Raw genomic sequence first — 16,959 nt, forward strand, 5'->3', positions numbered from 1 at the left:
TCGGGCCTTTCCCATTCAATCTCAAGTTCTAGAGATTAAAATATATATAATACCACAAACTGGCTCCCATAACTACATTACAGATCACTTCTTCCCCCCCCCCCCCCAGGGATAAAGAGGACTGCACATGTGGGCTCGCTTCTAAGTCCTTTTTAAAAAAGGTTAGTTTAGAAAGACTCTGCTTCCTGAGACTCCCGCCCAGATATTTCTTGGTACATTATTTTTTAAAAAGTGCTCCAATTTCTCTCGCTTAGAGAAAGGTCTTTCCTCTTCAAATCTTTCAGGTTTTTGTGGGATCTCAGTTCCCCAACCAGGGATCGAACACGTGTCCCCTGCAGTGGAAGCCTAAAGTCTTAACCACTGGACTGCCAGGGAAGTTGCATTAGGTGTTACTCTGGGAGAAGGAGCTGCCAAGGGCCTGATTTCGGTGCGGAGGGACCCACCTGGGCCAGTGCGGTGGACGTCGGTAGGGAGTCCCGGGCCTGGCTCTAGTTATGAAAGGAACTAGAGGCCGAAGTCCAGGAGGGTGTGCAGGGAGAGAGCGGCCCGATCCCTGGCCCCACCCCCCCCGCCCGTGATCTCCAGGCGCCCCTGCCCTTTGAGCCCGGGGCGTCTCGGGCGCTGGCACAGTCGCTCCGGCCGCTACGGGGACCAGCGGGGCGGGCGGGATGCTGCGGCTGCTGGCGTCCGGCTGCGCCCGGGGCCCGGGGGGCGGCGGGGGCGCGCGGGGGCTGGTTCTCGGGGGTCGCGTGCGTCCTGCGGCGGGGCTCTGCGATCCTGGCAGCAGCCAGAGCCGCCAGGCCTCCGACGCCCCCCGGAACCAACCTCCCAGCTCCGAGTTCGTGGCTCGGTCAGTGGGCATCTGCTCCATGATGCGGCTGCCCGTGCAGGCCTCCCCCGAGGGGCTGGATGCCGCCTTCATCGGGGTGCCGCTGGACATTGGGACCTCCAACCGGCCCGGGGCGAGGTAAGCCCCGAAGGACTCGGGGACACGTGTTGGGACAGCCTGGCGGTCACTGCGCACACAAAACTCATGGAGAGGCGCTTTCCCTCACCCAGGGTCGAGTTGGAAGCCAGTGCCTGGCTCCAAAGTGCCCCAATCCTTTGAGAGACAGCTGGTTTCCCTCAAGCAACCCTGAGGGCTCAGCCGTGTCATCCATTGGTAAAGAAATGGGGTTTAAGGACTGAGCCTTCTCCCTGCCCCGTTCCCTGGCCTAGCTGGATGGTGGCTGTGGGTACCCCAGTTTACAGAAGCAGGGGACATTAAGTTTGAGAACAGAAGCTGGTTGCCCTTCCCCAAACCTCTAGATGTCACGTGACTCAAGAATTTGCTCCAAATAAGGCAATTTTTTCTTCTTTTTTTGGTCGCGCAGCCTGCGGGGATCTTAGTTCCCCCACCAAGGATCACCGCATGCCCCCTGCAGTGGAGATGCGGAGTCTTGACCACTAAACCGCCAGGGAAGTCCCCAAAATAAGGCAGTTTTCCTAAGATCAAGTTAGAGGAAGTAAAATCGATTTTTCTAATTATTGAACATCAGCTATTTACGATTCCGCAGCAACAGTTTAGGAAATTGAGCCTCAGGGAGATTAAGAAATTATCTAATGCCATTTAGTAAATTGGTGATTGGTGGGCTTCTACGTCTGTACCTTTAACCTCTTCACTATATAGGCTAGATCAGTGGTCCTCAACGTGTGTGGGACGTTTTCCCCCCAGGGGACATTTGGCAGAGTCTGGAGGCATTTTTGGTTATCACAACGTGGGGGAAGGGCTGCTACTGGCATCTAGTGGGGAAAGACCAGGGTTGCTGCTAAACGTCCTGCAATGTATAGGATGACCCCTACCCCCTGCAGCAAAGATTCAGCCAGCCCCAGCGCAGAGCCTGGGAAGCCCTGGCCTAGGCAGAGCCTCTGAACCTTTAGGGATGGCTCACAGGCTGATTCTTTCTCCTCCAGATTTGGACCCCGAAGGATCCGTGAAGAATCAGTGCTGCTTCGGACAGCCAACCCTAGCACAGGAGCCCTCCCCTTCCAGTCCCTCATGGTTGCAGACCTAGGCGATGTGAATGTCAATCTTTACAACCTTCAGGACAGCTGCCGCCTAATTCGAGAGGCCTATCAGAAGATTGTAGCAGCTGGCTGTATTCCTCTGACCTTGGGTAATGTCATCTGCAAGGGAGAGGGTAGTTCTCTGAGCTCAGGGTCTATTTATCATGAGCTGGAGTACGGTTACTTCTCCAGGGGGAGCCACTGGCAATATGGAGACAGTAGGAAAGGGAACATTTTTAGTTCATTTATTTTAACCCCTGGGGAGAGGATATTTACATTTTTGGACTAATGTGACTGACAGGGATGGACCAGGGTGAAGCAAGTGAGGCGCTCACCTTGGTGCAAAATTTAAGGGGTGCCAAAAAGTCAGCAATACATATTACTGATTTCCCTTTCTTTTTGCCTCAGGTTCCAGTATGGCTCAGAACAGCACAGTTGCTGATCCTATCTTTATTTAGAGTTTATCATGGGGGACTTCCCTGGTAGCGCAGTGGTTAAGAATCCTCCTGCCAATGCAAGGGACGTGGGTTCAAGCCCTGGTCCGGGAAGATCCCACATGCTGCGGAGCAACTAAGCCCATGTGCCACAACTACTGAGCCTGCGTGCCTAGAGCCCATGCTCTGCAACAAGAGAAGCCACTGCAGTGAGAAGCCTGCGCGCCGCAAGGAAGAGGAGCCCCCGCTCACCGCAGCTAGAGAAAGCCCGTGCATAGCAATGAAGACCCAACGCAGCCAAAAATAAAAATAAAAAAAAGGGACTTCCCTGGTGGCGCAGTTCCCTGGGATTACCCAACGCAGCCAAAAATAAAATAAAATAAATTTATAAAAAAGAAAAATAAATAAATAAAATAAAGTAGCATGGGCTTCTCATTGCGGTGGCTTCTCTTGTTGTGGAGCACAGGCTCTAGGCACACGGGCTCAGTAGTTGCAGCATGCGGCCTCTGAGGCACACGGGCTTCAGTAGTTGTGGCTCTCGGGCCTAGTTGCTCTGTAGCATGTGGGATCTTCCCAGACCAGGGCTCGAACCTGTGTCCCCTGCATTGGCAGGCGGATTCTTAACCACTGCACCACCAGGGAAGTTCCTATCATGGATCCTTTTTTTTCTTTTGCATTGATTTTGATTTTTTAAAATATTACATTAAAATAATATTTATCTTGATTACTTAGTTTTTTTTGTTTTGTTTTGGCCACACAGCTTGCAGGATCTTCGTTCGTCCCCTGGCCAGGGATGGGACCCAGGTCCCCTGCAGTGTAAGCGCAGAGTCCTAATCGCTGGACTGCCAGGGAATTCCCCAATCACTGAGTTTTTTTTTTTTTTTTTTTTTTTTTTGGTGTCCCTTCAATTTTGCATCCGGCAAGTGCCTCTATCCACCTCACCTTGTCCCAGCCCTTGATGCCAGGCCCGAGGAGGCTGCCAGCAGGGGCTTAGTTGTGACTTCTTAAGTATTCAAGGACGTTGTTTCAATGACTTTATTTGAGAGAACTGCAAGGGGGTCTTTTCCTCTCGTCAGGGTCTATGTCAATCTATAGAGCAGCTTTCCTCTTACCCTCCCCCACCCCGCCCCACTCTCACTGTAGCAGTTCTTTCTCTTCCTGTTCACCAATAGTCAAAATAGTACCTTTTTCTAAATATCCAAATTTATTTTTGCCAAATGAGAGGGCCCAGCCCGCAGAGCATAGTGGTAAGGAGTGGGGTTTCTGGCTGACGTGGTTTGAAATCTCAGCTCCACCTCTCACTAGCTCTTGATGTTTCATTTCCTTATCTGTAATATGGGAATAAAAATACCACCACCTACCTTCTTATATTGTGTCAGGGGCATATAACAAAAGTGCATATAAAGTGCCCAACTTTGTGACTGGCATGTTTTCAGCTTCCATAAATATAGCTGTTGTTGTTATTAATAATTATCAATGGTAATACTTTTCTAGGCCTGTGCTGTCCATTGGTAGCCCCTAGCCACATGTGGCTATTTAAATGAATTACAATTAAATAAAATAAAAAATGCAATTCTTCAGTTGCGTGAGCCACATTTCAATAGCCAATGGCTAGTGACCACCATGTTGGCCAGTGCAGATACAGAACATGCGTGTCACTGCAGGAAGTTCAACTGGACAGAGCTGGTCCGAGCATTTTCCCTATAAGCCTTAATTTAATTTCCTCTTTTAAATGACAATGTAATGTCAAACATTTAGTGGCCATTTCTCCACCACTGAACAAGATCATATTTTAGCTGGGGTTATAGTTCTTCCAGTCTAATCGAAAGGGTGGCAGAATTGGGCAGATTAAAGATCGTTCTAGGTGATACACGGTCTTCGAATCTTATCCACGTTCCAGATGTTTTCTTCTTTTTTGTCTCCTTGAAGGTGGAGATCACACAATCACCTATCCTATATTGCAAGCGATGGCAGAAAAGTAAGTCCCAAAGGCCGGAGCTGGGGAATGAGTTGCTTTCTGCTAGATGGCGTCAGGTGACCTCTGCTGCCTCAGGTTATTGGGGACGATAGGAAATTCCCCACTGAGTTGCTTCTATGGATCAAAATTAAGGTCAAGCTCCAGGTGTGTCTGTCAGTCAGCAGATGGGAGCCAAGACAATTTATTATTAACACCCTGGCCACCCGCCCTTGCCCTAGATCTGCCCTGGTATGCAGCCTCAGCATTTGCCTGTGTTTTTGGAAGATGAGCCCCTAGTGAAATACACAACCCCAGTTAACTTCAGTTTCTGTTTTGCTTCAGAGGCCAAATACAAATACTGACAGGCACAATGGTGTTGCTTGCTGAGGAGAGGCCCTGTTTTTTCCTGAAAGGGCCCCTTTCCCAGAGGATGAGAAGATGAATTTTTCCAGTAGTGAAAATCTAGCAGGGATTGACTAATTTTGGTTAGTTAGTTTGAGAAATAGACAGATGGGCCAAGGTGGTGAGCTCCAGAATTCATATAGAGGAAAGCTATGTGGGTGGCATTCTGGTTGGAGGTGGGTGGGTGGGTACAAGGCTTTTCTGGAAGCTGTGTTTGCCTGGCACTGATTTGGATTGTCTGTTTTTTTGGGGCGGCTGGCAGGGTTGATGGGGATTATAGAGAGAGAGCTGAGTAGAAGCTGCTTCTTGGTTACCGCAGTTGGAGAAAGGGTGGTGCTGATTAGTTGAGCCTTCAGACGAGCTCACCTGAGCCGCCACCCTTTACTTTCAACCTCCCAGCCCTCTCCATCTGTAAGTGAAGAAAATTCTGGGTGATAGGTAGGGAGTGTCAGCTAAAGCACGTGACTATCTTCTGCTTGACTTCTCTGAGCTTATTGTCCTTCTGAGAAGCTAAGTGGTTTGAAGACAGAAACCAGTTGCAAGGCTGGTAACTGATGCCAGGTCCCCCCTCCACGGCTATGAATCGTCATCAAGTTTTGGCGGCCTGGAGGGTGGTGGTGTTCAGGCCCCACCGGGAGGCCTGGCTTCTGAGCCGCCCTGTTGTCATCAGGCATGGGCCTATGGGGCTGGTGCACGTGGATGCACACACGGACGTGGCGGACAAGGCCCTGGGTGAGAAGCTCTATCACGGGACGCCCTTCCGCCGTTGCGTGGACGAGGGACTCCTGGACTGTAAGCGCGTGGTACAGATCGGCATCCGGGGCTCTTCCATGACCTTGGATACCTACAAATACAGCCGGAGCCAGGTGACAGGCCGAAAGCCCCTCCCTCTGTCCCCGGCCCCAAAGTGCCTTCCTCTCCATTGCCCACTCAGTGGAGGCTATGGATTCAAAGGGACTTTGCTAATCAAGCTCCAAGTGGGGACAGAAGGGTGAGTTTGCGTCATGTGGAGCAGACAGGAGCGGGGATGATAGTTCACGAGGCAAAGGAGGCCGCTTATCGCTGGGGAGGGGGACAAGCAGAAACAAACCAGGCCCTTGGATGCTGCTGGCTTGGAAAAGAGTGGAGGAGGTCCAGACCCAAGGCGATGGGTCTGATATGGGGATGATAGTTCCCTCCTCATGGATATTGGGGGTCAAATTTGAGGTGCACATAAGCTGAGCACGGGGTAGGCCTATAGGAAATGCCCAGTAAATGCTGCCAGGCCCAAGTGTCAACTTTCTGCTCTTCAATTCTTTCTCAGGGCTTCCGGGTGGTCCTGGCTGAAGACTGCTGGATGAAGTCGCTGGTTCCTCTGATGGGAAAAGTGAGGCAGCAGATGGGAGTCAGACCCATTTATATAAGCTTTGATATCGACGGCTTGGACCCTGCCTATGCCCCAGGGACAGGGACACCCGAAATTGCTGGTCTCACCCCTAGTCAGGTAAGGAGGCTCCACCAGCGACACTTCCTGTGGGTGAGGACACTTAGCTCCCCACTTTCCTGGGACCTGAACTGAGCCTCTAGACATCAGGATGGGCTTTTAAAATCAGAGCACCTGGGCCTTTATTGTGCTCAGGGCCGATCACAGGTTTGGATTCTCCCTTATTGATGAGTGACTGATTTTGGCAAGGGCCCTCATTTCTTATCTGGGATATAAGAGTCCGTTATTTGGTCTTTCTGCCTCTAGTCCACCTGTTCATGGGGACAATACTGTAGTGCCCCCTGTTCAGACACCAAACTTACCTTTTTGGGGTTAAATTTTAAAGGTATGCACAGTGGGATTAACACCTCCTAGGGTAGTTCAAGAGTTTTAGAAACCCCCAAAGAAAGCTCCCATGGTATGCTGAGCATAGCACAGGGAGGCAGAACTGGAGGGTGGCTCTACCTAGAAGGAAAGCTCCAGGGGTGGACCTTTGTTCTGTTCACTACTCTCCGAGCCGAGGAGAGTATCTGACATATAAGTAGGAGGTACTCACAGATACTGGAGTAAATGAATGAAGACTGCTTGAACTAATCAACTATCTTCTATCCTCTCAGAAAGGAGGATGGTCATAACAGCCTCTCTAAAGCCTTTCCCAGTTCCCGTCAGTTTTCTAGAACACACTCCTCATTCCTCGGCTTCGCATCCTTCCTGCTTTTCACCTGCAGAACGGAAGCAAAGTGATGCTCTTCCTGCCACGCCCCTCACTCATCCTATCTCCGGCCACGTCTGACTACTAGTACTTCTTCTGTCTTGGCGCCTTTGCATGTGTCTTTCCCTCTCCCTGGGCTGCCCTCTCCCTACTCCTCTGCTTGGTCAGTTCCTTGAGCTAGGTGTTTCCACCTTGGAGGAGCCTTCCCCAGCCTCTTCAGGCTGCGACACGTGCTCAGATTATTCCTGAAGCCCTTCATGCTGGCATTGAAGCGATTGGTTTGTCTCTGTGATCCCACCAGGGTGCCTGGTGGTCAATGAATGTTTATTGAGGGAAAGCGACAGTTCCAAGTCGAAGGGCAGGACCGTGTTGGGAGAAATCCATGGAGGCCTCTACTGGTTGCTTTCTGTTGTCAATGCTTACCTCTCTGGACAACTCAAGCTTCATCTTGGACAGGCTCTGGAGATCATCCGGGGTTGTCAAGGACTGAACGTGGTGGGTTGTGATCTTGTGGAGGTTTCACCGCCGTACGATCCTTCTGGTGAGTAAGGGAGACAAATGTGATCCGTAGGCAGCGGCTAGTTTATTTATTTGTTTATTATATTTTTTATTTTTGGCTGCGTTGGGTCTTCGTTGCATGCGGGCTTTCTCTGGTTGCGGCGAGCGGGGTCTACTCTTCGTTGCGGTGCGTGGGCTTCTCACTGCAGTGGCTTCTCTTGTTGCGGAGCACTGGCTCTAGGCGTGTGGGCTTCAGTAGTTGCAGCACATGGGCTCAGTAGTTGTGGCTCGCGGGCTCTAGAGCGCAGCCTCAGTAGTTGTGGCGCACGGGCTTAGTTGCTCCGCGGCATGTGGGATCTTCCCGGACCAGGGCTTGAACCCGTGTCTCCTGCCTTGGCAGGCGGATTCTTTTTTTTTTTTTTTTTTTTTGCGGTACGCGGGCCTCTCACTGTCGCAGGCTCTCCCGTTGTGGAGCACAGGCTCCGGACACGCAGGCTCAGCGGCCATGGCTCACGGGTTCAGCCGCTCCGCGGCATGTGGGATCCTCCCGGACCGGGGCACGAACCCGTGTCCCCTGCATCGGCAGGCGGACTCCCAACCACTGCACCACCAGGGAAGCCCGGCAGGCAGATTCTTAACCACTGTGCCACCAGGGAAGTCCCAGCGGCTAGTTTAAATTGTATTAATCTAGTTAATAAGTAGATGGATGGGTCCCTTTATGTAACTCAGGAACCGGCTGAGTATGTCCTACAGTGAAGAAAATAAACCTATTACTGTACACCATACAGATGTGAGCTAATGAACCCTAACAAAACCCCTGGGAGGCGGCTAAGGATTGATAGCTGGCCCACCCGTCAGCAGAAGAGAGAGAAACCAGCGTGCAGTTCAGCGATAGGGCTGCCCAGTGCCATCTGCCTTGGATATTTCATTGAAAAGTGAATTCTCAAGGCATAAATGGTATTTATTAATATTGATAAAGTGGGGGAGTTAGCTGGTTTAGGAGAGAGATTCAAAGCCAATGCCATCCCAATAATTTTAATCTAGAAAAACTTACAGGGTTAGGCCCGTTAGCCTTAGAGGATAGATAGTAAATACGATACACACCAATATGATAGGTTTTCCTTTGGGGGAAATCTGTTCTCAGAGTAAACAGAGAGCCTTCTGAATTTTAAAATACCTTTTCTGAATGATGCTTGATAGAACGCCGGGGAAAGCATGTCCACGGGGCGGTGGGGAACCGCAGAGGAGCACGCAAGGCAGGACTCTGGGAAAGGAAGCACAAAGGGACAAAGGCTGAGGAGCCCGAGGGGCTCGGCCTCAGGAGGCGGTCTGTGTGGTGTTCACGCTTGGGTTTTTCACTGCTTTGTAGGAAACACAGCACTCGTGGCGGCTAACCTGCTGTTTGAGATGCTGTGTGTTCTCCCCAAAGTGACAGTCGCCTGAATGTTGTGCTACGATGTTCAAGATAAAACAAGAGCTTACCTGGATGACAAATTCTCCAGAACTTATGTGCAAGCAATCTGAGTACTAAAGAGTTTATGCCAATAAAACGTTCTGCTAAAAGTGTCATTAGTGGCTCTACAATCTGGGCTTACAGTAGAACTCTAATCCAAACAGCTAATATTCCTAAGGTGTTTGAATTAACTTAAAAAAAATGCACTTGTGCTTTTTTTATTTTTTCCTTTGATGAATGATGATGGAGGATAAAGGGGAAAGGGATGGAGAATTTAGTTTATCTATAATCTGGAGGAATGAGATGAAAAAACCCTATGAAATAATACTGTAGAAAAACATTCCATATTTCTATAGTATCTTCCTTTAAAATACAGCCCCTACGCTGAGGAGCATCTTGGTTTTAGGACCATCGTGAACACAGAAAAAGTTTGAAAGAAAAAATAACAGGCAGATCCTAATAAAGAAACTTCCCACTCAAAAGCCCAGGAAGATGCAGGAATGTCTTCAAAACCAGGTGACATCAGCTGGCTCTTAGTGGCCTTGCCTTAACCCGCTCCCTCTGAGCCTGTTTTGCATTATCTTCTCTTCAAGCTGACCCACCCTCTATGACAGCAATTCCCCAAATCTGCAGTGGAGGCGTGATGACCTTAAGCATGTGTTGAGTTACATGCGAATTCAGTTTTGTTGATAATGTGTCCATGGTCAAATCATCATCTCGTGACATAAGAGCTACCCATAATCATCACACATTAAAATAGTTTATTTCTGTTTCCAGTCTGTAATATTCTTAAAACAAAATAACATCAGCTTCAGTGCCTGTTCACAATACAAAACAAAAACAACATAAAAAAGACACCATTTGCCAAATAAGTTATTTGTTCCTAAGAGTATCAAAAGTGCAAAATATTCACCTTCTTTTCAGGTCTGTCTCGAAAGCATCATCCTCCTCCTTGACAAACTGAACAGATTCGGCAGCAGACACGCCGCGTTTGTTTCAAGGGACAATGTCAGGTATTTGGACATGACCAGCGTTTCAGCTGTAAAGAATGTTTTGCATCAGCTTTTCAAGAATTTTACTTAGAAAAAAATGTTTGAGTGTTTGCTCCTAATCCCTTTCCCCAAACAATGCAAATCACTTAAAACACATTCAGATCCCACTTCTTTTTATAGCAGGAAGACATTTACGTACTGAATAAGGAGGGAATCAACCTATCATTTGAAACCACAACCAAGTTTTCATGGTCAATAAGCGATGGCAGCAAGCCTGTGGTGCCCAATGGGAGTTAGGGCAGGCCTGCTCGCTGACATGTTGCCTAGCTGGAGGTGATGAACTCGGTGGTAGACAGATTGTGCCACTGACACCTGGGCTGATAAAAAATTTTTTAAAAAATGGGTGCGTATATCTACAAAGGCTTGCTTTAGGCCAGTTGTTGTCCTCATCTGCTAAACATGATGCAGAGTCTGTATCAATCAGAAAAACCTACCTCTGAAAACATCAACTTTGTCATTTTCAAGACACTCGAAGACTAGGAAGTTAACTTAGAGCCAAAATTGGGTCTGTGTGATTACATATGTAAGATAAATGGTAGCGCTGGCTGACCAGGACAGTGGCTCATACATTTGACACAAAAGTAAACAAATTCATGGAAATGACATTCAGGAGGAAAGGCTTGGGTGGTCAAGGGTAAAGGTCAGTTTAAAAACTTCCCAGTTTCCTCTTGGGGGACATAGATAGCTACCAGCCCCCAAACGGATCTGTAGATGATGTTTTTTGGATTGAAATATTTCCGAGGAACGTTTTCACTATTATCACTTTCCTTTCTTTATACAAATGAAAGGTGCAGCTGTCTGAAGGTGCTTTTTATTTTAATGATACAATTTTTTTGTTTGTTTTTGCGGTACACGGGCCTCTCACTGCTGTGGCCTCTCCCGTTGCGGAGCACAGGCTCCGGACGTGCAGGCTCAGCGGCCATGGCTCACGGGCCCAGCCGCTCCGCGGCATGTGGGATCTTCCCGGACCGGGGCACGAACCCGCGTCCCCTGCATCGGCAGGCGGACTCTCAACCACTGCACCACCAGGGAAGCCCACAATTTTTTAAAGTGAACGAATCTGGGGTGTTTTTGGTTTTCAGAAATTAAGGTCAGGAATCCCATTAGTACCAGAAATTAAAAAAAAAAAAAAACCTACCACTGAACCAAAACACGACTCGTATAAGCAACTTGGCCACAAGAGATGCAGAAAATAATCTTGAGGACTTGGTGCATCACAGAGCCAAAAATGAATTCCTTGATCAGTTCTACCTGGGCCAGATGCCACGAGATATGGCAATAAGAATAAACACCCACTTTTAGAGGATCATGTGGAAAAATAAAGCCACTGGCAGTGATTTATTTTTTTAAATAAAGCTATAGATTCCATGAAAACTAGGGATTTCTGGGCTCAAATAATTTGTTACTTGCCACTGTAGCTCAATCCAAATGGCTTAGTTTAAAGCAATTACGATTAAAGACAATATTAACCTATTTTGTCCCATCACTGATTTTGACCCTTCACTTTACAAAAAGGCAACTTGTTTTGACATTTGAACTCTTTGAGGTTGTCCAAACTCCACTGGTGGTGTGCTCTAAAAAGAAAAGGTAAGCTCTCTTAACTGGCTGGTAGGGCCCCGCCTGGGGTCCATCGTTCACTGGAGCTCAGCGAGCTGGGGTGCTGATGACAGGTCTGACCCTGTTACTGGTGAAGCAGTTGTAACTTAAGAGTGAAAACAATTAAGATGAGACATCAAAATATAGGCCAGAAGCTCAAAGTGAGCAAAACGGAAGCCTAGAACGTGTCTTGGCTCACTTGTCACCAAAGAGGACTTGAAGATACAGCACTTTTGGGGTAACAGTATTCAAAATACAATTGCTGAGAAATTTTAAGTTCCTTGATACAAAGATATGTCTGATAGTTTACTAAAGAGACATCACTGTAGGGAAGAGGTTCCTTGAGCCTGACTCACGGCAGGAATGACGTGTCGTCAGTTTAACATCTACTGGCTTATAGCAGCTTACCTCTACGTTCAGAGAGCAAGATTACAAGTTATGGCTCCTAATATCCACACCCTAAAACTGACAGAGGCAGAAAGGCATCTGAAAACATACAGGTAAATGGCTCAAGGTCATTACAGTACTTCTTGCCACGCGGATCCCTCCCCAGCTACTCTTAGTGTTTGGGAGGGGGCTGATGGGATGCTCAAGAAGGCATCGCTCAGGCACTGCCCAGCCCTCCCTTCTCTAGTCTCGGGAAGAAAACCAAACAGACGTGCAGAAACCCCCACGCAGTTCTAACCTTTTAAAACCGTGGCTGACAAGCTGTTGTAGGAGGATACCCCCCAAATATACTTTTAGCCATTTACTACCAAAAAAACCACTAATGTAAGATCGCTTGGAACTAGGCCTCTTTTGAGACACAGGGCCCAGAAGCTGCGGTGGCTTGTCCCACCGTTACAGCATGCACCGTGGCAGAAGCACGGCCGAGGCGGGGCGGGGGTCAGATGGCCCGACCGGCACACCAGGCTCGCGAGGTCCCCCCAGGCTCTGCTGCAGGGTCCAGCCCTGTGCTTGTCCCACAGCACAGAGACAGGACAGGGGAGGTGGGGGGCGAGCACGGGGCGGGGCGACAAAGGAAGAGGGAATGAGCAGTCTATTTTAAATAGTGTGGCATTCAAATGAGGAAAAAAGACCCAAAGGAAAGTATTCAGATCTGGGGAATTCAGCGTTTGGTGTTTTTCACTCCTAGGTTAGAACAGGACAAAGGAAAGATTCTTCTAGCCACTGTTCTGGAAGAATAATCTAAAATCTATACTCTGTCCATTGTGATAGTTTGAGTCCTGAAAATACCTGTTCACAGGGGCCTGTTAAAAAGTCTGAAGAGTTCGAGCCTCTTTTAGAAATTCTCAGTCTAGTTCAGGCCATGACGGGATATAAAACCTCTGTAAGGAGCCTTCCAGCAGCCGTTCCATCCATAAGGACAACTTGCTCAATTTTCCTTTGATGGGCCTGGATCCAAGGCCAGAAGATTTCCCTCGAGATTCACCCAGATGGAGGGAAGAGTCAAGGTCACTGCACGACCCCATGGCTTCCTCCTCTTCGACTGTTTTTTGGGGCTTGAAGAGGCAGAAGTATTTCTTGTGGCCATTCAGAGCCAGTACATAGCCCGTGTAGTCGCGTTCCATGAAATGCTTGTCGTATTGGTTTGGGATCGGGGCCACATCTTGAGCAAATTCTAGTAAGTATTCCAGCCATTCTCTGTGTTTATCTAGACTCAGGAAGGAAAAGTGCAGGCAGCTGCTCCTGTAGGAAGGACAGAAGGAGGATTTAGGGTATTTCCCGACACATTTAGTCGCAGGGAATACAAGGACCTCAGTCAGATTTTAAATAATAGGAAAAGGCTTTGTGCTGGGTGGGGCCTGAATACAGAAGAAACGAAGGATTTCTGCGGGACCTGGAGGGCTTCTACAATGGCGGCAAGAGCCCCTCATCCATTTCCTGTCCCTTGCTGGGCGTCACTCACATCACTCTCGGTGTCTGGCTTCAGGAAAAGGCACAAGAGCTAGAGAAGAGAGTTTCCTGAAAGGACTCAGGGAAGACTGAGTTCAAGCTCTTCTGTTCAGAACCAACAGTCAAGGGGAAGAAAGGTCCCCACACGATGGCTTAGAGGTCTGGGTTGGAAAGGTCACAGCCAACATGCACGGAAAAAGCCCCTGCAGCTCCCTCCTTACCCAAGGGTGCAGGCTCTCCCCCTCCTGCTTCCACAGCCCCTGCCCTCTCTCACATGCACACAGGAGCTCACCCAGTGAACGTGTAGACCTCCAAAGCGAACTTCTGCAGCAGGCTGGTCTTGGTGGAATTTGACAGGATGAGGACCACGTTCATGTGGCCTGGCCTCAGGCGTACCAAGTTACTGGTGTATGTTACATCTGTGAGCTCGGTCACCTCCACAAAGCCTTTTTTAGGAATCTTGCTGTGGAGAAAAACTGAGGAATTAACATCTTGTAGGATAAGGGAATGCCACGACTTTTAAAAGGAACAAGTGGAAGAAAATGATACGTTCTAACCAGACTAGATATGTTATTTACTAGTCTCGAGCCTGGCGCATGGGCAGGGCGGGACTGACCCCCGTCTGGTTATCCCGGGACCGTAAGGAGCCTTGCCGGGGCCGCCGTGCAGTTGGTGCAGAAGCGGCTTTAGGACAGGATGAAGGCCGTCAACACAGTTATGGTGACGCACCGTTCTCTGCTTCTGGCTCATCTAGCATCTCCCTGACATGCTTCTTTGCTTGCTTCCCGCCTTCATGATTAAATCTGGGATTGAGAAACTCAGGGTACTGAGGAGAAGATAACTAGTCCTGCGTCTGAACGCCTAGGCAGTCTCAGGCAGCGCTCGTCAGCTGCGACTCTTGCCTAAATCCACATCTCTCACAAGGGGGGGAGCCAGGGCTCTGAGCTGTACTAGCCCCTCGGACGCTGCTTATCAGACCCCGCGGCGCGCGGGGCTGCTGCTGAGGGCGAGGTGCTGGTGTTTGGTTAGGGCGACCTGCTGGGCTCCTTGGTGAAGCTTGGCTCTGTCCTCCCGGTCTTCTCGTGGGCTTCCTCTTTGTCTGGAGGGCTTGACTCTCGCTCCTCATTTGAGTCACTGAAGTAAGAAAAAGGACTTTTCCAGAAGGTTTGTACGGTCCGGGGCTCACCCTTCAGACACGGCACTGAGCAGACACGGAGGCTCTTACCTGAAAGCCTGGATGATGACGGTGCCGAAGAGGATGAAGAGAGCAGAGAAGACCAGGGACAGAAGGGGCATCATTTCCCGCCTACAATGAAGTTCACAAGCTCTGGTCAGCTCTATGTGGGCTGCTGTGACGTGCCAATGAATGGTTGTAGGTTTCTCCTCTCTGGCTTAAGAGAAAAACCCTAAACAGCCCCAAACCGAAAAGCTTTCACATCAACAAACACCTTTTTTTTTTTTTGGCTGCGCCGTGCAGCTTGTGGGATCTTAGTTACCCAATCAGGGATCGAACCCGTAACCCCTGCATTGGGAGTGCAGAGTCTTAACCACTGGACCGCCAGGGAAGTCTGACACTTTCTAATCTCATACAAACAGAGGTTTTTTTGGGTGGTGGTGGTGAAAGCAGAGGTTTTTCCCTCACTGTTCTAATGCACAGATCACTTATTCAAAAAGCTTTTGTGTCTCAGGCTTGGTGACTAAATTCTGCAGAAGGAAACAATAAGATGGGTAACAAACGATTTAAGTTGTAAACATGGAGGAACATTCTAATGTCAAGGGTAGTATCAGGTGACTAAAAAGGTCTGTGGAATTATTTCCTTTATTTTGATTGATTTATTTATTTTTTTCTGGCCAGAATAATTCAGATGTGGCCCAGAGGGGAGGAGAAGGGAGGCAACGTTGACTTCTCAAGATCTCCACTAGGTGTTCTGAAATTTTATTCACCCACAAACACCCATCAAAGGCCTGATGTTTTTCAGGAGCTGGGTTGGCGGCCAGGAAGCACGAACATGAGTGGGACATGGTCTGTCCTCAGGAGCTCATGGTCTCATTGGGGTGGGAATGGTATAGCCCTCCCTTCTCCAATTAATTCACTGATTCATTTGTGCATCTATTCACTGGACTCCATGTGTGTCAGGCCCTGTGCTGGACACCAGAGGTGCTCTGATGAAGAGGATGGTCCCAGGCTCTGCTAGCTGGAGGGGCAGCCAGGGGTGATCCTTTCTTTCCCCACCAGTGGGAAAGGGTCAATCAGCAAATATAAAAAAAAGGGAAGTCACTGAAAGAAAGAAAAAGGGGAACAGTTGTTGAAAATATGTAAACACTCTTCCACCTGCCTATGGAGTCCACACTGAAATCAAAGAAGAGTGGACTCTTCGCAAAAAAAAAAAGCGGTCCTGGTAGTTAACAGAGAGAAAGAAATTCAAACTTGGCAATACTCCTACCAGTTGCTGTGAAATATGACGTCCCAAGAGTCTGAGATGTAGTCAGAAGCAGAATAGAGCCACCGAAGGAGAAAAATCTGTTGAGGGAGAAAATGGGTGACGGTCAGGCCTGAACCCCTGAGCCCCGGAGGGAGAAGACCCCTGCCTCCAACATGGCACTGTTGCTCTGGGGGCTCAGGAGCCCTGCCCAGTGCCCGCTCTCCTGGCTATGTGCTTACAGGGGCAAGTTCATCGGTCAAGTCGGGGAGCACAGCTTCCGAGGACAGAAGAGCTGGGTCTTTCCGCAGTTGGTCAAGATAACCCAAAAGGATGAATTTATCGCTCTCACTCCCGGTCCAGGGATCCTCCAGGGTTTTATACACCACCCTCCCTGCTGTGTTGCGCCTTTCTAAGATAGACACCTGGGAGAAAAAGAGAGCAAAAACCATGAGAATTCTCAAAAGAATGCGAAGTTACTGTTGCTTGGGTTTTTTCCAGGGAGGATGGAAAAAACGGGTCTAGCGAAGCTCAAACACAGGTATGGATGAGTATACAATATCTGCAAGAGACTGACATTTTTCTAACAAAAGAAATTAGTTTTGTGGTGACTTTCCAGAGCTTTTGCTAAAGTTAAAGCTCCTTCTTCTCAATAGACTTTGTTCTATAACTTCTGACTTAATGCCATAAAGAAGGAAACCTTTGTTTTTTCGAGAGATTTTTTTCCATAATTACCAAGATGATGAAAAAGACAGAGAAGAATTTCATGCTTCTGCAGAGAGTGATGATGAAGGAGGGGAAAGGAAGGTGAAATCAGTTAGGATGAAGTAAAAGAGGCAGAAGCACAGAAGGGAGACATTTGGAAAGCCTATTACTGGTAGCCTAAGGAAGATTCTACAAACTAGGTACTGTAAGACTAGACCTGCCAAGGGGAGAGACTGGTGAAAGGGGCTGATGCTCTTTAATCTTTACCCAGAGGGAAGATGCTTTCTGTGAAGGTCCAAGGCTGAAAATCTAGGAGGTGAAATCAG

At 48.7% G+C, this 16,959-nt stretch overlaps 2 protein-coding genes across 2 annotated transcripts in view; one reads left to right on the forward strand and one right to left on the reverse strand.

The window, feature by feature from the left end:
* The first annotated feature begins 668 nt into the window (after window positions 1–668).
* Window positions 669–9,038, forward strand: AGMAT (agmatinase (putative)). Its single transcript, XM_030877775.2, has 7 exons — window positions 669–967; window positions 1,954–2,156; window positions 4,410–4,458; window positions 5,510–5,705; window positions 6,143–6,322; window positions 7,470–7,554; window positions 8,881–9,038. The coding sequence occupies exons 1-7, from the start codon at window positions 669–671 to the stop codon at window positions 8,952–8,954; spliced, it is 1,086 nt and encodes a 361-aa protein (XP_030733635.1). The 3' UTR covers window positions 8,955–9,038.
* A 639-nt stretch (window positions 9,039–9,677) lies between these two features.
* DNAJC16 (DnaJ heat shock protein family (Hsp40) member C16) overlaps window positions 9,678–16,959 on the reverse strand; it is a 37,465-nt gene continuing 30,183 nt past the window's right edge. Inside the window, exons 10-15 of the mRNA XM_030877747.2 lie at window positions 16,171–16,353; window positions 15,953–16,029; window positions 14,734–14,814; window positions 14,544–14,642; window positions 13,801–13,971; window positions 9,678–13,301 (exon numbers count right to left, since the gene is read on the reverse strand). Coding sequence (XP_030733607.1) covers window positions 12,905–13,301; window positions 13,801–13,971; window positions 14,544–14,642; window positions 14,734–14,814; window positions 15,953–16,029; window positions 16,171–16,353 — 1,008 coding nt within the window. The 3' untranslated portion in view covers window positions 9,678–12,904. The remainder of the gene's footprint in view (window positions 13,302–13,800; window positions 13,972–14,543; window positions 14,643–14,733; window positions 14,815–15,952; window positions 16,030–16,170; window positions 16,354–16,959) is intronic.

Source organism: Globicephala melas, chromosome 1, assembly GCF_963455315.2.
Source record: "Globicephala melas chromosome 1, mGloMel1.2, whole genome shotgun sequence".
NCBI classification, from domain to species: domain Eukaryota; kingdom Metazoa; phylum Chordata; class Mammalia; order Artiodactyla; family Delphinidae; genus Globicephala; species Globicephala melas.